This window comes from Phodopus roborovskii, unplaced genomic scaffold (genome assembly GCF_943737965.1).
Source record: "Phodopus roborovskii unplaced genomic scaffold, PHOROB, whole genome shotgun sequence".
NCBI lineage: Eukaryota > Metazoa > Chordata > Mammalia > Rodentia > Cricetidae > Phodopus > Phodopus roborovskii.
Genome location: NW_026125397.1, coordinates 1735132 through 1760643, shown reverse-complemented (window position 1 = coordinate 1760643; position 25512 = coordinate 1735132). Strand labels below are relative to the sequence as shown.

Genomic DNA, 25512 nt, shown 5'->3' with positions numbered 1-25512 from the left:
ATCTTTCAGCTCTTCTCAGCTCTCTACATTTTACCCCTTTTCCATTGAATTGTTTGTGTTTTCCAAGTTGATATGGGCTGGGGACAGAGGGATGTGGCTCTTTACAAATATTGGATAGGAGGCTTTTGTCTGTTTATGTCTTCCAAATACCCTCTCCTAATTAATGGACATCTGAATTTCTTTTTAAAAGAAGACACATACATGTGTGCTGATCTGCTGGTATATCTTATAAAGCAGCCTGCCTCAGTCTTAGGCTTGAAAGTTAGGCCCATTCCTGTTTATGATTAAACCTGTTTCTCAAGGATTGGGCTATGCCCTACAAGTAACTTTAGTTACAAATGATTCTGTACTGCCTGTTCCAGGAAACCTTTGTTTCAAAGATTATTATGATTACCTTATTATCATCACCTTGTTATGATCACCTTGCAACCATGTCTTTGTTTCAGGAGGTTGTTATAACCAGCTTGTTATGCTTATATTATTTAAGCCCCTGTAACTCTGCCTATTTGCTTAAAAATGCCCCATTTGGAAACCTCATTTCCTGAGCTGTAAAAACTCTTATCTAAACCCTATCTAATGCTGATCTCTTGAACCTGACTTTAGGGAGAGACAGCCATGTGCCTGAATAAAAAAGCTTGCTTTAATTAATTGATTGCTCTGATTAATTTGGCCATGATTTGGGTCAGAGATCTTCCTCCTTCCACTTGTGAGATTAACATCCTATGTCACTAAAGCCTGATAATTATTCTAGGCTTTTTTCAGAATGTCCCCCCTCAAAAGTATTTCTCCTTCTGAAATGGCTTGGCTTTGCTTGACCCTTTGCTTTTGCAAATTAATTTTGTTTTGTTTGTATGATTGTTGTGTTTAGTTTGATTTTTGTTCACCATGTAGCCCTAGTTGGCCTAAAACTCAAAGTATAGACCAGCCTGGCCTTGAACTCAAGAAAGTCTACCTGCCCCAGCCTAGGATTTAGTGCTAGGATTTAAGGTGTGTGCCACCATGCCTTATTATGGAATAATAAGGTTTGGGAAAAACAGATAGGCTGAATAAAGGGAGAAATACTTACAACAGAGACATTGAATGCCAGCAGGTTCCTGGTCCCAAGGATGCCTCTGTCTCCAGAGAGCCCTCCAGGGCCCCTTCCCCAGAACTAGTTTCCTTGGGTCACATCTGCCCCTGTCCCCACCCCCAATGGATGTGCTCAGTGCAACAGGTGCTAACAGAGTGAATATCTCACTACAATGTCTAGTTTTCAAATGAATTTTAAATGTGTGTTTAGTATAAAAACCTACATGGAATTTCATTAGAATTGGGTTTGCTTTTTGTGCAATATTTTATACATGATATATAAATGGTTTGTGCCTCTTCATAACCATAATCTCAATATCCTTCAATAAAGATTTAGAGTAACCTGCACAAATGATACATTTTTTGCTTATTCCTTTGTATTATCTTGAACATCATATTTTTGCTATTGAATAAAGATCCAGTTAACATTTTATATTAATGCAAGATTACTAAGAATCTTGCTAAACATTAATTTTGATAATTGGATAATTGGTTGGTATATTTTTGAATTTCCTATAATTATGTCATCTTTTAGTAATAACTGCTCCACTTATTTCTTTCCTAGTTCTAGTTTTTTTGTCATGTGGCTAGGATTTTTAACCAGTTATCAATAAACAGACATGGCAAAGAGTTTTCTTGTCACAGGCCTGTGTTCCTTCCTACTTTTTGATATTTGGTTTAGAATCAGAGCTATAAGTGAGCACATTTGATTGCTCAAGTGTAAGTTATGTCTGTCTAACTATCTGCATGAAAAAGAAACATATACATGTTTTAGTTCATGTACTTTTATGTAAGGATATCCCTCTAGAAATATGAGGCATATTTCCATATCAGGCAATTCAGATGTGGCCTGGGAAATGTGCCCTACAATAGACTTCACCTCTTTGTGCACACTGAGATGACTCCTTCAGTCATGTCACACAAATACTCCTGTGTCTGCAGGGGATTTTATTCTTCCTTTAGAATAAAACTCTCTTTACTGTACATATACAGTATCTGGGGTGGGGAGGGTCTACTAATTCCATTATCAATGGAAGCTATTGTTGTTGGGTGTAGAGTCTTTAAGAAGATAACACTTGTGGATAACCTTGAACTTTTGATCTTCCTGCCTTCACCCAAGGAATAAGTGCTAAGCTCACAGGTTTGTGCCACCATCCCTAGTTTATGGGGTACTTGAGAATGAACCCCGGGCTTTTCTCATGATAGTGTAGTAGCCTACCAACTGAGCCACATCCCCATCCCAGGAGATGATATTTTGAAAGCATTTACTGTATTGAATAAATTTAATAATAACACATAACTATTTTAAACAAGAGAAATAAATTACTTTAAAAACAAATTAAGCTGTAAAGTCACAATAGATTTATAAGAGGTTAAGAGGAAAATATGACAAGAACACATAGTAGAGAAATTGATGACATTGATTCTCAACATGCCTATTTGAAATACACGTTTCATATGTTATAAAGGCCCTGACAGTCTAAGAAATTTATCAAGTCTTTGGGCTTGAAAATAAGAGTGATGATAGTGTTTAATTTCTTTAAGAACACTTCTACTTTGTTTTGTTCTGAAATTGGAGCTGTGGCCAGCAGCCAACTTTTGTCTCTATTAAGACAACAGAAGTGTGGCTGGACCCTACACGGCTTCAATAGACTGACCATGTCAATAGGTATGCTCCTCCAACTCTGTCTTCACCAGCTGGTGTGGGAAAAGGGATTCTAGCCATCTTTCCCTCTAAGGCTTTGATTCCTCTATGCTGTCTCCCTCATCTTTGGCCTCTGACACAGTGTGCCTAGGCCCCATCTCTGGATGACATCAATAAAAATAACTTCTTATGGATGGTAGAGCAGCACATGTAAAGTGTGTGATTCTGGATGATCAGCTGTCACTTTAACATGCTTCACTGGCCAAGGATGTAATTTAACAAATAAATACAAACCTCTGTGGTTTTGTATCTGTTAAAGCATCTCAGTATTTTCATGCAATTAACATATAAATGCAATATAGAAAGTGAAGGGATTGGTTGCTCCAAGAAAAGTATATATTAAGTTATATGAGTTCAGGAATGGGATCCATACTTTTGTATTTTGAAAAGCAATCCTTTTTTTCCTTTTTGGCTCATCTGTTGTAAGTGGTATTTCACTAAAAGCTTGGCATTTAGAACTCATCTTGAATTTTAAAAAATGTTGGCATTCTTAATTAACTGAATTTGTAGTCACAGGCAAAGAGTAACACATATTTCAAGATATTAGATATACACAACTGTTAGAAAATGTCTTTTAAATAATCACCACTGTTACTATATATCCTCAACATTTTAAGTCATTTGAAAAGAGCATTATTCATTAAAAATTTTGAGTGAATAGAATGAGATATTAATTATAAGTCTCAATTTCAAATTTTAATAATTTCAGAACATATGGAGATTTTGTTTTTGTTTTTCTGAGATAAGGTCTCACTATGCAGCCCAATTTTACTTTGAGCTTGCAATCTTCCTGCCTCTACCTTCCAAATACTGAGATAGCTAGCATGTGAGCATCTCCATGCTCAGGTTTTTTTTTTTTTAAATAACTTTTTTTTTTCATTTATTTTACATACCAACCAGTTTCCTCTCCCTCATCTCCTCCTGCCCTCTCCCCTTTCTCAGCCCCCTCCCCATCCACTCATTCTCCATCTCCATTCCAAAAGGGGCAGGCCTCCCATGGGCTTGCATAAAACATAGTACAAGTTGAGGCAGGACCAAGCTCCTCCTCTTATGTCAAGGTGGGGCCAGGTAATATGGCATGGGGAACAGGTTACCAAAACCTAGCTAAGTGCAGGGGAGAGAACAAGCTACACAATTGTCACACATATACAGAAGGCCTAGGTTGGCCCCTTGCAGGCTCCCTGACTGTTGGTCAAGAGTCCATGAGCTCCAAAAAGCTCAGGTCAGCTGTCTCTGTGGGTTCCCCCATCATGACCCGCCCTGGTTGGTACAATCCTTCCTCCTTTTCTTCTGCAAGACTCTCTAAGCTCTCTAACCCTTGTGTGTGGATCTCTGCCTCTGCTTCCATCAGTTACTGGACAGAGTATCTCTGATGGCAATAGGGAAGTCACCAATCTGCTTATAGTAGATGCATGCCCGGGATTGAATAAGAGTGAAAGAAGAATTTCTATTATAATAGTTGACGCTTTAGCAGATGCTCTTGATTGCAATATTTGTATGAACTACAGCTGTAGAAAAGTTAAGCTTAAAAATTTGGACAAAGAGTTTAAAGATGAACCACCATGGTTGTTCATGCAACAGTGTCTTTATGCTCCCAGCCTGGAAGAAATTCATTTTATTCATGTGACAACTGCAATGAATAAACAGAACTCTACCATAGTTAAAAGTTAATAACATTGCTCATTAATAAAACTTTACCTGGGCGTGACAATGCATACCTGTAATTCTAGCACTTTGGAAGAGTGCTAGGCAAGAGATCATGAATTCAAGACTAGCCAATGCTATATCCTGACTCAAACAAAACCAAAATCAAACCCTTTTTCTTTCTGTACTTTTAACCTGTTTCTACATGTGTGCCTGTGTATACTAGATAGCAACACAAGGTAAGTTTTATACTGTGAGCTGTGGATCAAAGTTAAAAATATGTATTTTCCTGCACAGTCGCCACTGTGAGTGGGTTGTTTACACAAATAATCCCACCTGTTCTTAAGTCACCAAGACAGACACTGCCCACCCCTTGTTTCCAGGACAGACTTCTCTGTAATCCTAACTATTCAATCTCCACCTATGTTATATTTGTCATCTCTGTGGCTATTAATGTTAATGTTTATTAATATTACTGTTTTGTACAATCTTTTCCTTTATAAAGGAAATGTGTTTAATGAAAAGTAAACTTGCTTATAAGCCATACTGAAGATTTTATATGGATTCTCTATTAATATTTAAAGTGTAAATATTGGTGTCAAGTAGTATATGGAATTGCATAGTATTTCACAGTTAACTTATTTTGCTTTATGAACTAGAAACCTGTTATCATGCCATCCAATATTCCTCTCTCACATTATTGTCCAAAATTATGGAATATGCTGTTTGATGGATATATGAATTATCTCTCCATCTCCCTATTGTTGGACAGAGATCCACACACAAGTACTGGGCTGAGCTTAGAGAGTCTTGCAGAAGAAAAGGAGGAAGGATTGTACCAACCAGGGCGGGTCATGATGGGGGAACCCACAGAGACAGCTGACCTGAGCTTTTGGGAGCTCATGTATAGTTTTACATTTATAATTCAAAGATGAAAATCTTTATCAGAAAAATTTTATATTCACTTATATATTCATTATCACATTCTTTGGATGAAATCCCAGAATGGGGATTGTTGGTCTGGAACCATATGTGTTGTGCACATCCTGAGTCCCTTGAGCAAGGTTGGATCACTTTATGTCCACCAGTATCCTCAGTGCAGGGGGAGACCCTTCTGCCAATTTCTCACTCATAATAGCATTTTGAAATATGCTTGACCATAACTTTCCCAGACAGCTCTACCAACTGAGGACCAAGAGTTCAAATGCAGGTGCCTGTAGGGACATTTCTCATTCAAACCACTACATTTTAATTTGTGAATGGAACCTTTGACTTAAAGGTTTTAAATCATCAAAACATGAAACTTACTGAATTTCCCCCACCTCTGCCATAACTGGTTTTGTGGAGATTTTAGTGTATTGGGAAGTGTATTCATTTAACTTCCAAACCTTTCATGGCTCAATTCTTATATCCAACTTTTAAAAAATATTCATAATTTATCTGAATGTGTGGTGTAGTTCTGATGTCTGTAGTATTTCAAGTAGTTCATAGTATGTTTGAAGATGAGGTTTTGCTGTTGTTTACTTTTTAGCACTTTCTTCAAAAGATGGCTCCACTGGGTGTGTTGCTGGCAAGCAGAAGGGCCCTTAGGAACTGGCACTTTGAAGGAACCTAGGGGCAGTCAACAAGCCCTCCCCTTTGGGCTTTCCTATAGCACTTTCTTCCTGGCTGCCTTTCCTTCCTGTGATTTGTCAGAGCTCCAACATTCATCCTTTTCCTCCTCCTCACACTTACTCCTCTGCCCCTTATCTTAGGTCCTGCAGCTTCCTCTCTGGCCTCTGACAAAAACCACTCACCATACTGAAGGGATTTAAATCCTCCTCCCTTCCACCCCAGAATTAACCCAGAGTTCCTGCCCATAGGTAAAATACCCCACAGATGTGTTATTATTTTTTTCTGTCATACCATGTTAAATCCAAGCCCCTCATCGACTGTCATCTTTACCTTACAAAATGGAGCTATTGTCTTCTCCTTCCCTAAAGAAATCTGAATGTCATTCCTTAGGCTGCCATTCCTTCTCCATCCAGCCATCAAATCCTTCTGTATTGTCTCCCCAAACATCTCCATTCCCACCTACCCAAAGCCCAATTTATTCTAGATTGATGTGAGCCTTGTGCACATTCTCCCAGACACTACCCTTTCTGCAGACGGACATCTCTATCATTACAAATATATTTCTAAGAAAAAACTGAACTCCTTCTAACTGCTTCCTCACTTCCAATCATAGTTCTCAGGACAATGTCATTGCCTTCCTCCGGGCCTCGTTTCTCCAACTGTCTCTAGAGGGGCAGCTACCACTGAACACCTGAAATCACTCAAACAGCAGAGGCTCTGGCTCACTGGGCCTTCTAGTCTAGCTCTCACGGCTCCCGGGGGGGGGGGGGGGTAGGCTTTCCCTGCCTCTGCAGCCACCATGCCAGTGTGCCCCTTTCTTCAGAAGGAAACAACTCAGCTAGTAGGAGAGGTTTTTATTTTATTGTTACTTATTTATTATTTATTTTTAATAGGCTCATGTACCTCAAGCTGGTCTCAGACTGGCTTTATAGCCAAAGGTGACCTTGAACTTCTAATTTTTCCTATATACACCTGCTAGTAGTGAATGTATTATTATTAGTATTTTATTATTATTAACATCTTTGGGTTCAGGGTGTGTGGAATACAACTCTTGTTGGCTGGGAAGTAGCTAAGGCCTGGTTTCCTTGATAATATATGGGAGCGTTAATTTCTAACATATAGGACAGCCCCACCGATGGACTGCCGAGCTGTTGAGAGGTTTTAAGTTGTCAATTAAATCTATTGATTCTTGTTTTCAATTTCTGCCTTAGCTGGTTTGGTAGAAATCTCAATGTACTAATATAAGTGTATTCCTTTTAATCCTCTTCTAAACCTTTTATGATTTAATTCTCACATCCAATTCTCTAATTATTAGAAACTTGTATTAGAGTGTAATGCATGAGTTTAATACTTTGTCATGTAAGCTCCCTGCAGGCAGACATATGGCATAGTCCCTGCTGGATGGCCTCAGCCTGACACGGGGAGGGGACCAGCTGTTTACTATTTAGTGAATGTGTGACTGTTTTGATTCCAGGGCACCCGGGTGTAGTGGTTCTATGGGTGCAGGGATGCCTGGTGACAGGTACGGGCACTAGCAGCCAGGCCCCTCCCTGTCCTCTGCCCACCGCTCTCTCTGTGGATCGGAGGCTCCTTTGGGCGGGCAGAGCCAGCCGCTGACAGACCCCCCACCTTTGGACGAAGCCTGATCCCCCAGGTCCGCCTGGGCGCGACATAGGAGGTCCCAGCCTCCAGCCTCCCGGGGCTGGCGAGCGCACCTGACCCGGCGGGCGTGGCAACAGGCGTGGCGGCGAGGCTGACGTGGCCCGCGGCGTGGAACGGGCGTGATTCATCAGTGGCCGCGGAGCGCAATGGAGACGAGCTCAGCAGCTGCCTAGGCGCGTCCTCCACGCACTCTCCTGATCGGTGTCGGGGCTCTGGGAAGGCCAAGATGGAAGAGATCCTGAGGAAGCTGCAGAGGGATGCGTCCGGGAGCAAATACAAAGCCATCAAGGAGAGCTGCACCTGGGCCTTGGGTAAGCAAGCACAGCACTTTGTGCAGGGACACCTGCTCCTGCCCGGATAATCACCGGCTCCACGCAACCCCTGGGCGGGAGGGGACTGTCACCGAGCATGTGTTATGGATGCCTGTCGCCCAATTGCCAGAGTTGCCTCCGAGAACTGATGCAGGATATGAAAATCTTGGCTCGGTGTGGGCATCCAGCTGTCTCCGTTCTAATTTCCTTACCCAAACCTCAAAAGGGAACCGTTGCCTTTGGTCTGAGGTGTTCCCATTCCGGGTCCCCAGCTTCCATGAACAAGGGTTCCCCATAGCCAAGTTATGATCCTCAGCTTGTGTGAAATCAGGGCCTTGACTCCCAGGTGTCTGGAAGGAATAGGGAAGTTAATTAAAGCAACAGCCATCTTCTCAAACATTAGTGAGTGGAACCAGGAAGGAAGGCTTGTTTAATTTGATTTTCCTGACAGGCCACCTTGCAAAGCATTCGCTTTTATGGCTACTGTGCATGGAAAACAACAGCCTGGAGTAGCAGTCTGGAGGAATTGTGTTACTCCTGCAGTTCTGTTATTGACCTGCCCCTCAGACAGGTGGGCTTTTAGCTGTTGAGCCATGGTAAAATTGAAGTAAGTTCGCGGTGGAAATGAGCATTTCCCATCATGTAGGCTACAGATCTCAACAGCAGAAAATAAACGGAATGGCATATCAATTAGGCAAGACGGAGGCAGGGAGGATGGTGGGGATGGAGCTGCACCAGACAGGCAGAGCATACTTGGGGTAACAGATGCTTTTTTAAAATGGAAGGCCTAAGAGGAACCAGGGCAGCTCTGTAAGCTGCTTGTGACCCCTTGGTAACCAGTCAATTAAAAAAACAGAACCCTTCCCTTGAAATAAAATCCAGTCGGTGCTTGCCACGATTTTGTGCTGTGTGCAACCTGAAAAAAGACACAGAAGTCCCATTAGTTGGTGTTCCACCAAAGGCAGAATTCAAATAGTTTCAGGTTATGCTACTCTGATGGAAGGTCTTAATTCACATATGTTTGCATATGTGGTGTGTGTGTGTGTGTGTGTGTGTGTGTGTGTGTGTGTGTAGACAATCACAGCAGTAACACCATCCTTTGTTTGATCTCTGCATATTAACTAAATCATCTCAATCATTGCCCATGGAGTTTATCTTGTAGGTAGCCTGGCCATTTTTAGTTTACTGTTAAATGAAAATGGACTAGCTGTCTGATGGAGGCAAGGCTCTTAAAGGCACAGTACTGTTTCAGGGTGGCCATTGTCATTCAGCTGTGATTCCAAACTGGATTCCCAACTGCCTCTCTAATGAAGGGTCACAGATGGTTGGGTAACATAATAAAGCAGGGCCTGACTGTGCATGAGACATGCCATTCCTGGTATTCATTATTAGTTTTCTGTAAAGGAAACTGCTTGAGATAAACACAGAGATGGAGAGTGATCCCGTGTTTTTAATAAGCTGTTTGACCACAGTGTTGGTGAGTTTAGGCCCTCATAGCCGCTAGGCAAGCCCAAAGCTGAAGGCAGGTACATTTTACAGCTCAAGCTCACTCGGCATGCACCTTGACTACATGTGGTTCTTTTTGTCATGAACTGATTATTCTATAATTAGCAAGAGAAGGGATAAGGCTGTGACAGTTAAATAACAGCATGGAGCATTCCTTTGTACATGGGGAAAACCAGAGCTGGAAAAAGAGGCCCAAGGATAGGGTCTGAATATGGGGGGAGGAGAAAGGGAGGCAGAGTAGACTTTATTGGAAGAAGAGGTAAGCTGTGAGTTCTTTTTTTGTTTGTTTGTTTTCTGTTTTTTTTTTTTTTAAAGCAAATATTTCAGACCTCCCCTGTATCAGAGGGTCCTTTAAACCCAAAAGAGTTTGTTGAAGGGGAGTGGGATATGCAGTATAAACAAAGGCCTGGGAGGTAGGTTCTTTGTTGTCAAGGTTTTTACTAGAAAACATTTGTCACTGCTCAGCCCTCATATTTTTTTAGTAGATTAACATACATGCAATTTCTTAGAATGTATGTAAGAATCTAGACCATTTCCCTGTCTTATTGCCTGACCAAGAGTTCTGGGGCCTGGTGGCAGTTTGCTGTGGTGCTTTCTTGATGACATCACACATAGCAGTTATTTTCTTTGCCTTATTCCCCTCTGTCAGGGATTCCTTTTCTAGCTCCTCAAGGCCTTGCTCAGTCAGGAGGCTCTCCCTGGCAGCCTCAGTAGAATCATTTACTCTGCTGGCTCAGAGTCCTGCCCCCAGGCTCTCTTAGAGCACTTACTTTAGAGTTGCCGTGGAATGATAACTGAGAAATATGTTGAGTGCAAAGGTGAGTTAAAGCTGACCAGTGCCACACTATTTACTTGCTCCATCTATTAAATGTCCCTTGAAAGAATAGTTGTGGGTGTGGACTGATGTGAAATTACAGTTTTAAGGTCTTTGTGAATTGGTTGATGTGTTCTACATGGACTTTGGGTATCCATAAACTTAGACCACTTACTCCTGAGGTTCTTTTAGGAGAGGGTGGTAATCTCAGACTTTCAGGGGGTGGAGCATGGTGTTAGACTTCATTTCAGCTATGACTTTGACATAAACCTAGAGTCACCTGGGAAGAAAATGGCCTCAACTGAAGAATTGCCTGGGTCAGACTGGCCTGTGACTGCCATCATGAGAAACTTTCTTAACTGCTAATAGATATAGGAAGGCCCAGACCACTGCAAGCAGTAGCATCCCTAGGCAGGTGGGGGTATGAGCTATATAGGAAAGGTGGATGGATATGAGGATTCAATAACCCGAAGCAGCCTTCCCTTGTGGTGTGGGCTGCAAGCTCTTCCTCTGACTTCCATCGGTGAAGGTCTATAACCTGTAAGCTAAAATAAACCCTATCCACTCAAAGATGCTTTTCCTCATGGTGTTTGTCATAGCAACAGAGATTAAACTAGGACACACATCTCTCTTTAGATTGTGATGGGACAGCAGTCATCTCAAGAGAGAAATGTAATCTCTGTACTAATAAGGTAAGCCAGGTAGGGTTGGTGGGGACAGTGAGGTACACTTTCTAGAAGCTGATGCAATCATAGAGCTGTGTTACAGCAGGACAGGGCATTATGTGAATGCTCAAACAGCAAAAAACCCAGCTGGGACACCATGGCTAACCCAGACCTTTGCTAACTGTGTCTTACTTCACTGTGATGGCATCGGCACATCATTAATCGGGCAGAATTGTCTGCCTCAGTCTCAAAACTCCAGGTAAGGACAGAAATGGGGAGAAAAGCCTGTTCTGTGACAGACCCTCTCCCCCTCATTTGTGAATAACCCTCCTTCATTAATGCTCACCTGTAAATTCAGCTACCTAAAATTGGAGTGTAACTCAGAAGCCCCCGCTCTTGTGTCTGTCAAACTCTACTCCCAAATTCCTTACTTTGTATCATCTCTAAGTTCTTTCTGATGGTGACAAGAATTTGACAACGCTAGGAGTCTCTGAGTCCTCCCCCACTTTCATCGATGGCAGCACCCAGAGCATCTTCAGCAGTGGCTCTCAAAACATGTGGTTTGTGACCCCTTTGGACCATCAGAAAACACAGATATTTAAATTACAATTTATAACAGTAGCAAAATTACAGTTACAAAGTAGCAACAAAAACAATTTTATGGTTGGGTGTCACCAAGGCATGAACTGTATTAAAGGGTCACAGCATCAGGAAGGTTCTGAACCACTGTGCTAAGGAGAGAAGAGGCACATGCCTTTCTTGACATCTCAAGATCCCTTCCTTGTACCAACTTTGAAGGGGCAGGTTATCATCACATTTAGACCATATAACTCTTTCAGTCACATCTATGTGGCCCTTGGTTTCAAGGAGTCTCTCTGTGTCCTGATGAGTCATGTGACTATGCCTTCACCTAACGCTCTACCCAAGAAAGACACTGGGATAACGGGATTAGACCTGCACTGTGGACACAATTGAATCCCAGGGCTAAGGAAACTTAGTTTCCTCAGAGCAACATTAAGAGGACTGCTGAGCAAGCAGGAGAGTGAATACTGGCCAATGATGACAATACAGGTCAGCAGGGTGGCCTCTGCCCCCACAAGCACAGCATGTTCGGAACTTTAGTGGTTTCTGCACCTACAGTTTGAGGACACAGCTTTCGATATATGAACAAACTCTTAATAACCCTTGTGGTTTCAAATGTTACATATCCTTAATTCATCAGAGTCACATATTAGTTTTAGAATATTGGAAAGCATTAGAACAATATAAAGACAAAATGATTTGTTATCTCATCACCCATTGGTAGGATTATTACAAAAGTTACCCCTTTTGTAAAAGGATCAAACCCCATTTCAAACGTAAGAATTGTCTTTAATTCAACTAGCTTTTTAACATTTATTTATATGGGGGTGGCTGCAGGAGTATGAATGTAGAGGTCAGGCCTTCTACAATGTAGATTCTGGGAACCGAACTCGCATTGTCAGGCTTGGAAGTAAGTGCATTTATTGAGTCATCTCACCAGCTCCTTTAATACATATTTAAAAACTTGATCATTTTCTTGTCATCATTTTCTGCTCAACATTAGTGTTCCTGAAAGTTGAAGAATAAGTAGCAAGGACTGAGTATGCATTTACCCCTTGTTCTATGCTACCAGGACGCCTGTTTGCCAGTGAGAATGCTCAGAGTAGAAAAGCGTGAATATGTTGGGATGAGCTCGGGAGCCTGTAAGAACAGGGTTTTCCCTCAGAACTGACGATCCCAAGACTGTGGCTGGCACAGAAAATGAAAAGGGAAGAGCTAGGAGTTATACTACCACGCCCACACTTGACAATTACTTTCAGGGTTTTACATACGGCAGGGAACTTCTGGGGAATGTATTCGGGAGCTATAAAGGGAAAAGGGTGTGAAATAGAGGTAGGAACCCCACTAGGCAAAGCACCACCCACCTTACCACCATCCCCTCCAGGTACAGGTTCTCCCACAGGTAGACTTGCTAGGATGTGTACAGGGACAGCGCCCACGCCTTCACCTCCCTATTCTGCCCCCTCCACTCTAACTTGACTTCTGACAGACACACCACATGCAGCTTTGCCTTGCTGCTACAGCCACTTCCTGTGACACAGTGTCTCTCGGGCTGCATTGTGTCAACACGAGTTAGATGCATCCATTCCTGCATCCCTGAGCCCTCACATCCTCTGACACTCTGAACTTCAGCCACTCTGAACTTCTTTCAGTGGCTGACATATGCTATCCTCTCTGCTACTTCACTAACTCAGCAAACTCATAGCGAGCACCCACAGCGTGCCAGGTCCTGTCCTCGGCGCTGCTACCACAGTGAGCAAAATGGGCAAAAAGGTCTAGCATGGTGTTCATGGACTGTTGGAGCGATGACAGCCTGTGATCAAGATAAGTAGAGACATGGATGCCAACTCAGACAGCGACAAAACCTACTGGAAAATAAAGTGGTAACTGAGATAGGTGGCCCTTAGGGGGACAATGGAGTTGTCATCTCAAATGAATGTCTAGGGTAGTCTTGAAAGGGAAGTTGGGGAGGGGATCTCAGGAAGTCATGGAGGGGCGAGTAGGAGAGAGCTCATGAAGGTCTTCGTTGGACACACTGAGGGTTAGCTCTTATTTAAAACGAGGTGAAGAGCCATTTGGAGAAAAGGAAAGAAGACCCTGACTGGGGTTGAGAACACAGGATAGTGGCTGAGCCAGAAGCAGGGACCAGGAGAAGGCTGGGCAGTCACCAGGAGAAAGTGACACCAAGGACACCAAGGCTGGTGATGTCCTTTGCCATTCCTTTTTTTTTTTTCAAAGTTTTATTACATTTTTATTCATTTGTTTTGTGTGGGGTCCTGGGGATCAAATTGAGGCCACCAGGCTTAGCAGCAGGTACTTTTTTTTCCTGTTGCTGAGCTATCTCACTGGCCTTAACGTGAGTCTGTTTGGTGGTGTGTTTGTTTTTGAGCTAGGGTCTCACTATGTTGCCCAGGCTGGTCTCTAACTCTTGGGCCTGAGGGATCCTGCTGCCTTTGGAGACAGTATCTGGGACAACAGGTGTGCACCACTGTGGTGAATAAGCCTTGATGTCTTTTGAACTCATTATGCTCTCTTCTTGGAACACCTTTTTGCCTAATCTGTAGTCATGTTCCGTCAGTCTGAGCACTTCCCATGGAGAGCCTGATGTCCATCCATTGCAGGGTCCCTGTTGTACCCTTTGACTAATGTCCTACATTTCCTACATTTCCCTTCCTGACATTTGCCACACTTTGAAACTGGAGTATACGATCTCCAAATTCTCCAACAATCTCCATTCTCACCACCAGGTCTCCAGACCATTACATGGCCTGAAATTCAGTGAGTCTATCAAGTAGACAAGAGTTGTCACTGTTCTCTAAAACCAATGCCAGGCTTTTAATGACTGATTTCTTTAGCTTATCCTAAGAATGCTATGGGGGCAGATGTTAGTCACCTCCCTTTAGAGATGGGAAACCTGGGTATATGTCAGTGGCAGAACATTTGCCTTGCTCGGACCTGGACTTCAGCCCAGTACTAAAAAGGGAAAAGAAAAAAAAAAAGAAAGAAAGAAAGAAAGAAAAGAAAGGAAGGAAGGAAGGAAGGAAGGAAGGAAGGAAGGAAGGAAAGAATGAAGAAAGAGAGAGAGAAATAAATCTGGAGATAAGGGGACAGAGATACAGTCCTGGGTGACTTCTTCCATCCCATAAACTAGTGTGAAGCCAGAGAAGGAAGGTGGGTCTGTTTGCTGTCTCATGTGTTTCTATGGTATTCTTCCCTGCAGGGCCACTGTGTCCCATAGTACAGGACAGTACTGGGAAAAGACAGTTCTGTATATTACAGGCCTTGGCTTCTTTGTCCCTTGGACAGTTGACTTGAATTCCACCCCTGTCCCACTCACTCACCTGGAGTAGGGCTCATGGCAGTGGGGTGGCTGCTTTCCCTCCCTCCCTCTACCTTTCTCACAGAGGGACTTCCCTGTTTTCTTTTTCTTCTGACTCACCCAGCCCTCTGCAGCTCAGGCGGTATTCAGCCCTGAGCCAGGCACACCCCTGGAGGGCACAGGAAACTTGCTCTTCTGGTGTTATTTGACCTTTTCAACAACAATACCGACTTGCCCCCAGCTCTGCTCCCTGTCACTCTAATAGCTGTGCTGTGTGGCCCTTTGAGCTGCCCCTAGAATGTGCATCTCACAGCTTCACTTTCTTGTCGTCCTGGGCTCCGACCTCAGTTCTCCCTGATCCCAGCTGGCCCTCATCTCCAAGGTGCCACTGCTCAGCTCTGCTTTCTGGCTTTGTTGATGAGTGGCCTTCATCAAAGCCACTATTTTTGTTTCTCTGATCTCTTAGCATGGTAGAAGGGCTGTCTGTCTGTCCTTTCCCAAGGGATGTAGTTCAAATTGACAAAGCTTGTTGACTGTAAGTGGTGGACCTGGCCGCCTGGAGACAAGTTGGAGTGATTGAAGTAGAACAGTTTTGGAGTGGGGTGCAATCATTAGCTTTTTATTGTCTGTAAAATTAGAGTCAGCACTTCTATGATTTATCTGCAAACAGTGGCAGCGTTAGGCTTGATTAATGAGATCTGAGGCTGAGCCTCCTAATCACCACCCTTACCTGTAATGAGGCTAAGGCTAAGAAGGTAGTCTACCATGTCACATATGTATGTGATTAACACGGGCATCCGACAGCAGGCAAGTCTGGAGCAGGTAGGATAGGGGAAGAAATGGATCTGTTTTAGAGACAGAAACCTCATTCTTGTTCAATCTACTTGCATGGAAATTCCCAACAACTGATAATGTAGAGAGCACACTCTCCAAACTAATGTTAAGTTCTGTGTTTCTCATAATATCAAAGAATAACCAGAAGAGGCCAAGTGTGTCAGTAAATGGAAAGCTGCTAAATAAATCACCACAAGCCCAGGAAGGTGCTTTGTGAACTCAAAAGTCTTTACTAGTATGAGTTCATTTGTTGAGAGATTAAAATGTTTCAACCAAACAGCTTTTGTTTTATGATTGGGAGGGTATAGCGTCTTGGTCAGTGGTAGCTACATTGAATTTGCATTCTGGATTAAGTTAAGGATTTAGCTATTCATGGGGAATGGAATGAATAGCTAAATGATCTAATGAGGAAATGTGGCCTGATTTTTAGTCTTCTATTTTCCAATAATGAAGAGAAGTCCACCATGGGAAAAGGATTTTAAAATAAAGATGACTAAGAAGTGGCTAGTTTCTATTTTTCAAGGGGGAACACAAGCCATCAGGGAGTTCAGAGAGTATAGAGATTTTAGAATGTATATATTAGTGACAGTCATTGCTTATTTACTTGTAACTCCACAATCTTCTTTTACAGAAACCCTAAGTGGCCTGGACACCATTGTGAAGATCCCTCCCCACTTGCTGAGGTAAGAGACAACAACTGTAATGAAGCAGGAACAAAAATTGCCTTCCACATTTTCCTAAAGGCCAGGCCACCTTGTTAGTTTATAACAGTGGTTCTCAACCTATGAGTTGTGACCACTTGGGGTCAAACAACCCTTTTTCAAGGATTGCTGAGACCATCGTAAAACACAGATATTTCTATTACAATTTATGAAATTAGCAAAATTGCAGTTTTGAAGTACAAATGAAAGTGATTTTATGGTTGGGGTCACCACAGCATGAGGAAATGTATTTACAGGTCACAGCGTTAGGAGGGTTGAAACCACTGCTTTACAGTATTTCGTGTGCTGCGTAATTCTTACCTTGTGCTGTTGGTTTTATCTTATATTGTCCACGAAGTTGGGTATTTCATGGGGACCTGCTTTGTTTCCATCTTTGTATGGAGTGAGGAAGTGAATGAAATTAGTGGTACCCAGGAGATCAGTGAGCAGAAGGATGGATGTGGGCCAGGAGAGATACGACGAAAGCTATCACTGACATGAGAATGGACAGGGACCAAAACCTCCCAGTGCAGCACAGGGAGCAGTCCATTCTCTGGGACATGCTATCAGGCCCAGCTGGAGTGAGCTTAAGTTCTCTCCCAGCCCAGGCAGGACACCATCTTGCTGATGGGAATCTAATGCCACCCACAGCAGCTATAAGACAGGAACATATTTCTATGCCTTTCTGGCGTTCCCATGCACATTTTTCCATCTTTCTCCTAGTTGTGAGAGAAATGCATGTCCTGGGGAAGACCAAAAAGAAAAAAAAATAGAGTATTGTTCACAGTTATACACACAGGGGTAATGACTAAAGCCACTTTAATAGATTTTCTTAAACCTTCTGCACAAACATACAGAACATACAAACGAGTATGACATTTTTCTGACAACTTGGGTTTCTGCTTGTTTTTTACTTTGTACTATATGAAACGTTTCTTAATGCTGATGTTTTCTTTAAATTAAAATACTTAATGTTTTAATCACATAGCTTTAACCTAATTTATTTAGCAGTTTTTCTATTATTAAAGCACCTGACTATTTCTGGGATCTCCTGTGATATTATGAGAAACACTGAACTTACAATCATTTGTAGAGTATGTTTTCTGCAGTCGGGACAGGGGATTTATTAGGAATTCCCATTCAAGTAGACTGAACAAGAATTATGCTATCGTCTCTAAATCATCTTATTGCTTCTGCTTTAGCATCTGCTCCAGCATTATATGTTGTAGGGACTCCCATGTTAGTTAATCAAAGTTGTGTAAAGCTTGCAAAGGGACAGAATGGCAGCAATACACATGGCTAGCAGAGGGCTGTCCCAAAAGGCCTTGTAAGAACTAAAAGGCCTGCTATTTGGAGGCCTTTCCCTGCCTCCCCAACCTGTGTGGACCCTTTCTGGAAACTGATTTGCTCAACATTGACTTTGTCACACCAGCATTTCCATCTCACCTTTCCTGGTCACTCTCATGCTTGACAGAGGAAAAGGGCAAACCGCTGATGCCATCCTGGGTCTGCCCCAGTGAGTTGTCCTAGGAGGCGAAGCCATCGCCCCAACACAAAGAAGTGTGAAAATACCAGTCCTTGGGTACAGGAAATGAGGGTAAGAGCAGGAAACATGTTTTTGCACAATGTAGGTAATTTGACTTTCAGTAAACTTGAAGGGCACTTAATCCAGCTATGATAATAGATGAAAATATCTTTTGTTAAGTCCCCTTCATTTCAAGTACACATACATATATGAGGTTTCTTATTGTTTACATCTATAAAATAACACAGATGTAGAATTAATGCTAAGCCAGGTTTTATCATAAATAGTGGGTAGTACTCACCTATAGATAAATGGACTAATTGAAGATACCAACAAATCCTATCCATTTCTTCACAAATGTGTTTCCAATACAATTTCTTTCCCCCATTAACAATATTAACATTCTTATAAATAATTGTTAATGTTCTTTGGATCAATTGTGTGCATTAGTAATGATAGCTCAAACTGAAAGGAAATCGAACACTTTTAAGCTCTACAGTCCCAGGACATTTTTTATAAACATCATTCTATATATACTTTGTTACAAAAAGCATAATATGGAGATTCATAAAAGCCTTTCAAGCATTAAGTCATATTATATTTAGAAAAAGTTCTGTGGGGGAGGAAAATGGAAATGTGAGTTCAAGGAGAAAAAGAGCGATGCAGTGGTTTTTATTGTTGGGGTGAGTTACTTCTCATCTTTGGTAGATTTGTTTCCAGATTGCTATGGTTCACTAGTTTCTTTTAAAAGATATGTTTTAAATAAAATGTTAAATAATTCTAATAATTCTAATATGTAGCAACTATAGCTTTTGTGATCAACATTATATTAGAAAAAAGTTTAAAATACATGAAAACAGAATGTTAAATTCTTCTTAATGATGATATATTTCAAAAAATAAAATCATCTTGACCACTGTTCTGAAGGTTGTTTCCCAAACCAAAGTATTATTTAGTCTGAGAATGAGGCTTATTTGGTAGGAGCTGAGCCTCCAAGGCAGCAGAGCAGGGGTCTAGCCTGCTCTGTCTAAGGCAGCTGGGGGCAGGACTGAGCTGCCTCAGCAGATAATGACACTGCCTGAGGGCCTGAGTTGGATCTTGGGGATTCACATGTGGAAGGAGAGAGCCAGCTTCACAAAGATGTCCTCTTACCTTCACCCATGTATTGAGGCACATGCGTGTACACACACACACACACACACACACACACACACACACACACACACAGGGGGGCTAGAATGATGATATGGACCACTCAGACCTCTGAGCTCCTGGTTACCAAGGAGAAACACCCATTGAGCCAGGAGCCTGTGGAAGCATCAAGCAGGGACTTATATAGGGTTGAGGTAGAGGGTAGGAATCTGAGGATGGGGTAGGTGATGTGAAGAGAAAGGGCCAATAATATTCCACCAAGCTATTGGTTAGCTAGGCAGGGGGCAGTCTTAGCATCAGGCCTTGCTGAGTCACTTCCGTGGAGGTTACAGGCCGAACACCCAAAGACAGGGCGCCAAACTTTAGCCAGGCTAGGCCTCCCACCCAGGCAGGTCGCTTTAGGTCCAATACAGCACCATTAACACCACCACCAATAAATTGTAGTAAAAATAATAAAAGGTAACCGATATTTTTGCCATGTTGTGTGTGTGTGGGGGGGAGCACATGAGTTGGAGACATACCATTTTATTGGTGCTAGGGATATACATGCATTTGGTCCTCCTTTGTCCAGGGGTGTCTGCCTTCATTTCAAAGCCAGCTGACCATCTTGTGTACCCTAGAGAATTTCTGGGAAGGGTTACCTAGAATCATCATTATTTAGAATATAATTCAAAGTATTTATCCTGCTGACTGACTTGCACCAGAACATGCATTATTGTATTTTATGTGCACAGCAAAGTCCATCTGTTGCACAGGGCACTGAGACACATGAACGAGACATATCACATAGCTCATGCCAGAGACTTTTATTACCAGTCTGAATTTATTTCAGACGTCCATACTTGTATAAGGAGGCTTCAGCAGGTCTGTGAGTCACAGTAGTGGGGGCATCTCAGAGCCCCTTTATGGAACACAGGAAGAGGATTTATGGAAATAACAACAGTGTGAATAACCACACCGTGTTGTTATTAGGGAAGAGTATGATGAGATATGACAGACACCCATTAACTCTGATTCCTTTGCTCCGAGTTAGTTCTGTAACGTGTAAATTGACTCACCTGCCAGGCCCCAAGCTGTTACCTTTTTGTTGTTGGTGGCTTGCTTTTATTGATTGACTGACTGATGACTGACTTTTGAAGGTAAAAATCTCTAAAAACATGTTTTGGACAGGGCCATAGGAACCATTCCAATGCCAAACACTTTTGCTGGGCTGGGCTTTTCAGCTTCCTTTCTGAACTCTTGCTCTCATGTTAAATATATGACCAGTCTGATAAATAATGACTTACGTGGTTTTGATCATTCGTGCACATTGGTAATGACAGCACAAATCAGAAGTGTACTGAGTCCTTGAGGATCCTGTGTTGTATTTATTATCTTCCTCTTTTTAGCAACTGCTTTTAAAGACTTCTCATACCTGCAGGCAAATTAATATGCATGACTTAAATGATTGGTAAATACATAGTACATTTTAGGGGAAGAACACAGTATTGAAGGAAAGGGCATTGACTCACCCTCTGGACTATTCCCCAGATTTGTTAATAGATAGTCATTTGTGTTCTTCTGCTTGCCATTCATTTAGCTTTGACTTTGGAGATGGGCTTTCAGGGACTTATTTGTCATGAGGAGTCCCTACTTCCCTCTCCTTGAACTTCAAGGCCCTACCTGTGTTTTCGGAAGGTTAAATAAAACCTATCACTAAGGTGCTATTGCAGTGTCCGTTTACTCAGGAGGCCATCTGTAGTGCAGGCTGTGCCATAGGTTAGAGTGGCCATCTCTATGTCTTCCTTGTTTTATACACAGTTCAGTGTTTCCTAGCAGTGACCTCGTAAAATACTTCTGACCAGGTCAGACTGCCATCCATAGTCACTGATTCTATTACGGTTCTAGTTTTTTCACCCAATGATTTTTTTTTAAAGACCTGAAAGTTCAAATTACAGTGTAGTTGGTTCTTCCCCCGACCCCCCACTTTGGGAGCCTGCCATCCAATTCCCAAATAATTGCAGAGAGACTTATTCTTACTTAGGAATGTCCAGCCTTAGCTTGGCTTGATTCTAGCCGGCTTTCCTAACGATTTATTCCAATTCTCTTTAACTACATTTTGCCTCTGGACTTTTTTAAGCTTTCTTTATTCTGTAAATCTTTCTTTCCCTCTCACTCTGTGGCTTGCTGGGTGGCTGGCTCCTCGCATCCTCCTCTCCTCCTTTTTATTTTTTTCTCCTTACTCTTTTCTCTCCTTCTTCTAGATTTCTCCTATTTATTCTCTCTGCCTGCCAGCCCCCCCCAACCCCCCTGCCTAGCTCTTGGTGTTCAGTTCTTTACTAGACCAATCAGGTGTTTTAGACAGGCAAAGTAACACAGCTTTACATAGTTAAACAAATGTAACATAAAAGAATGTAACACATCTTTGCATCATTAAACAAATGTTCCACAGCACAAATGAATGTAACACATCTTTAACTAATATTCCACAACACTAAAGTTACCATTAGTTTGGTAGCTAATGATATCAAACTAGTGGTAGCATTAATGGTAACTTTCAGCACCAGTGGTAGCCTTACCTAGCAGGGGACACCTAGTCTAAGCCCCCTGGGGGGGCACATCTTCAGCAAATCACTATGTCATCTTTTTCTGTGTGTCATAGTCCTTGTGAAGGTTTGGTTATTTGGATATCCAAGTCTGTCTTATCTGAAAAATTTCAGTTTTCCATTTCTCTGCATCTGTTGAAAGGGCAGGACCTCAAGCCTGCAACACGGGCCTTTCAGTAGCATTGCTATTTGTAATGGTTGTTTCTTCTAGATGAGTCTCAACTTGCCAGCCCATTCCCCAGGGATGCTCTTGTCAGAGGGACTTTCCTAGAATCCTCTTGTCACTTAGTGTCCTGTTTCTCTACTTGCTCAGCCCTCTCCTCTCTCCAATGGATTGCAACTTCATGTTTGTGTAGCAGTAGGTTTGGACACCCTAGCTGGCATGGTTCTTGTGAATCTACACGAAAGGGGCTTTCCCCTTCATATATATATATATGAGCCTAGATACCTCAGGTCTCCATTGTGTTGGTAGGCTGACTGACTTCCAGATTTACAATACCATCTTGGTTGTCATATTTTTACAGTCTCTTATCAGGACTGAAGTGAGACCATGATATATAATTAGTCCTGTCTTCAACTAAGTTATTTGTCTGTTTCCTTCATATGTTGATTTTAAAGATATTAAACTTTACCTTCTTGATGTGTTAGAGCTCCCTTAGATTGTGAGCCTAAGGCAATTGTGAATGATTCATCCCTTGTCCCCAGGTCTGGTCATGCATTCACAGCCAGGAAGATCCCACAGGTATTATAAGTCCACTTTCCTGGTCAACCTTCTGCATCCCTGTTTAGTAAAATCCTTGCCTCTTGTAGAACTAGCATTTTCCAGTCATTATCCTGTTTATATCCTAAAGCCACTCCTAAGTTGAAATAAGACATACCTGCCATAGATGGTCTATATTTTCTATGTCAAAGCTGAGACCTGAACAGCTTGTCAAGAAGTACTTGGTTTATAACCCAATGTTTCTCCTTTGTATGGAACTCTGAAATAGTGGAGCATATTCACACTCTTCTCTTCATCAGGTTCATCTGCTTGTATATTGCCTACAGCCTTTCTTATTTTGTTAGCCTTGAAGATTTCTGAGGTCATTCCTCACCCTGGCATGTAGAAATGGCCTCTCTCCTCTGAGTCTCATCATGCTCTTGGTGTAATTCTGCCATGGAGCTTATGTACCATGTGAGAAGTTACTTAGGGATCAGTGACAAGATCCTATATTCAACAATTCATCTATTTTTATGTTCCCCAGCTGAGTGCCTAGTAAACCTTTTGGGGATGAAAATGGCCTCTCCAAATGTCTCATCATTCATCCCAGGAACGGTGTGTCTCATTTCCTATATTCTTAGAAAATACAGTATTTAGGAAAATCACCAACAGAATTAAATCTCAGCTCTGGTAACAGATATTTTAGTATCTTATGGATGAGAAAATGTCATACCAACTCATTGGGCCAAGCTAGTGCAAACCTATACCTCTTGCCTTCTACTTGATCAAAGCCCTGCTCAGTGGGACACATCTTAGTATTATATCAATGGTGGGATAGACGTGGTCATTGTCAGGACCCTAGTCCTTATCCCAAGCCTAAAGATGCTGAATGCACACAGGCTTCAGTTCTCAATAGGTCTCAGTGAGAAATTTTCAGCCCATTGAAGTTTTTCTTTGGATTATATTGAATTATATACCAAACACTTGTGGACCATTTTTCCGGCCTCGGCATCTTTGGTATATGAAACACAGGACACCCATGTCAGATGTGTCCTAATTTAACTTATGAGTGGCTCTAGGATGGAAGGAGGGCAAGGACTCAGACGTACCTAACCCAACCCCCTACATGAATTCCATGTGTAGTATTTCTGATTTAAAGAAAGAATGAAGGACCTTGACTCATTGTTCTATCTAAGTGCAACAGTGTACTTTCCTTATAGCCAAGGTACTTAAACTGGTCTAGCTGCAGTCAGACTGTCAGGGACTCCTCGAACTGTCTTGTTAAAAGGCAGCCATGGCAGCAGACCTCTGCTCAGCACTGCTCAGGGCTGCACTGGGGACAGCAGCAGCCATTTCTCCAACATCATTAGCTAAACTGCCATTTTGCTTTCCTTCTCCGGGACTCTTTGAAGCCAACATCAGCTTAATTACTTTCTCTTGCCAGTTTTACTTCAAAAAACAAGCAAGCAAGCAAACAAAAAACCCCACACAACTCTTTAGACTCTCTTGCCATTTGGTCTTGTGCGTCTTCCAGCCTGCTTCGTCCTCCAGCCTTCTGCTTTAGTTTTGATTGGGAACACCTGTCTGCATCAACTGGGAAAGGGTCATGACTTAAAACTACAGCAGAGATCTCTGTGGGGAGGCAGTTTTAGTCTTAACTGTGGAGTTCCTGCCTTTTTCCCTCCACTTCTTTTTCCTTCTCATATTTGTTCGTGTGTGTGTGAAAGTCAGAGGATAGCCTCAGGTGTTGGTTCCCATTTTCCACCTCATTTGAGACAGGGTCTCTTGTTTGGCTTTTAAGTACAGCAAAGTACCTGGTCCCCAAGTTTCTGGAGACTGCCATTCTCACCTTGCTGTGGAAGTGCTGAGATTATAGATAAGTGAAACCACTTCTGGCTGGCTGTCAGGCCTGTGGATCGGGACTCGGTATCAGTCATGCTGGCATGCAAACTGCTTTACCGTGAGCTGTCTTCTTAGGCCCCAGGCCCTGCCTTCTTTATGTAGTGAACAGGTTCCTACAGACTATCACCTCCCACTGTGGAGCAGAGGAAGCAAAGGATGCTGGGTAGGATCCCAGGCCAGCCCATCAGCTGAAGAGTAAACATTAGCATACACACAGGGCAGGTGCTTCTACAAGACTCCTGGCCTTGTTCCAGGTGGATCCCACGCCCTTCTGCTTGGTAGAGCTACGATGTTCCATGCTCCATTCCCGCTTCCTTTCCTCCCGTCACAGCTGTCTTCTTTTTGAAGAGTCACACCAGTGTTAATGTGTTTGGGCTTTATTGAGCCAAGCTCTGCTGAGTTTGACTAGCTTTTTACCAGGAGGAAAAAATAATAGTAATTATAATTATTGGTTATTCTAAGCCTGACTGATTTTCTGTTTGGGGAGAATTCTTGATCTTCGTCTGAAGGGGAATCTGATGAGACATTGTCTGCCTTGCTCTGGCACAGTGGGAAGCTTTTCAATAAAGTCTTGTTATGAAAGAAATCTAGCTCCCCCAAAGCAATTTGTATTAAATAGGTGCAGAAAGTGTTGGGCACAAAAGACTTCCATCAAGGACAAAGGGCCATGCACGAAGAGTGAATTAGGCCATGGTGACACGTGGCTCACAAGTCAGATCTGACAGGTTCTTCTCCCACTTGGAAGATGGGGAATTCCTGTCACCTTTGACGTAATGTATGTGCCAACACTAGACCACTGTCCAGTGTGTGGGCAGCTTTCCCCTGCATATCTGTCAGCGGCAAACTGGTGCCAATGGTTTTCACATTCTATTCCCTAAGCAAAACTCCAGTTGGCCTCAAGTATAAGCTTCTGGCTTGTAGTCCAGCCTGAAATTACTTTTTAAAGTGATGCACTCTTTGATTCCAGATGCTCTAATGGAGACAAAAGTACAGCCTCCACCCAAGAGAAGATGAGGACATCTGCCTTTTCTTCCTTCCTTCCTTCCTTCCTTCCTTCCTTCCTTCCTTTTTTCCTCCCTCCCTCCCTTCCTTCTTTCCTCCCTCCCTCCCTCTCTCCCTCCCTTCTTCCCTTCCTCCCTCCCTCCCTTCCTTCTTTCCTCCCTCCCTCCCTCTCTCCCTCCTTCCCTTTTTTCCTTCCTTCCTTCCTTTAAACTTATCTTTAT

General features: G+C 42.5%; 1 protein-coding gene across 1 annotated transcript in view; it reads left to right on the top strand.

Annotated features, from left to right (window-relative positions):
- Positions 1-7900: 7900 nt before the first annotated feature.
- The window catches only part of Arfgef3 (ARFGEF family member 3), a 134547-nt gene continuing 116935 nt past the window's right edge, over positions 7901-25512 (top strand). Inside the window, exons 1-2 of the mRNA XM_051175354.1 lie at positions 7901-8004; positions 16356-16407. Coding sequence (XP_051031311.1) covers positions 7920-8004; positions 16356-16407 — 137 coding nt within the window. The 5' untranslated portion in view covers positions 7901-7919. The remainder of the gene's footprint in view (positions 8005-16355; positions 16408-25512) is intronic.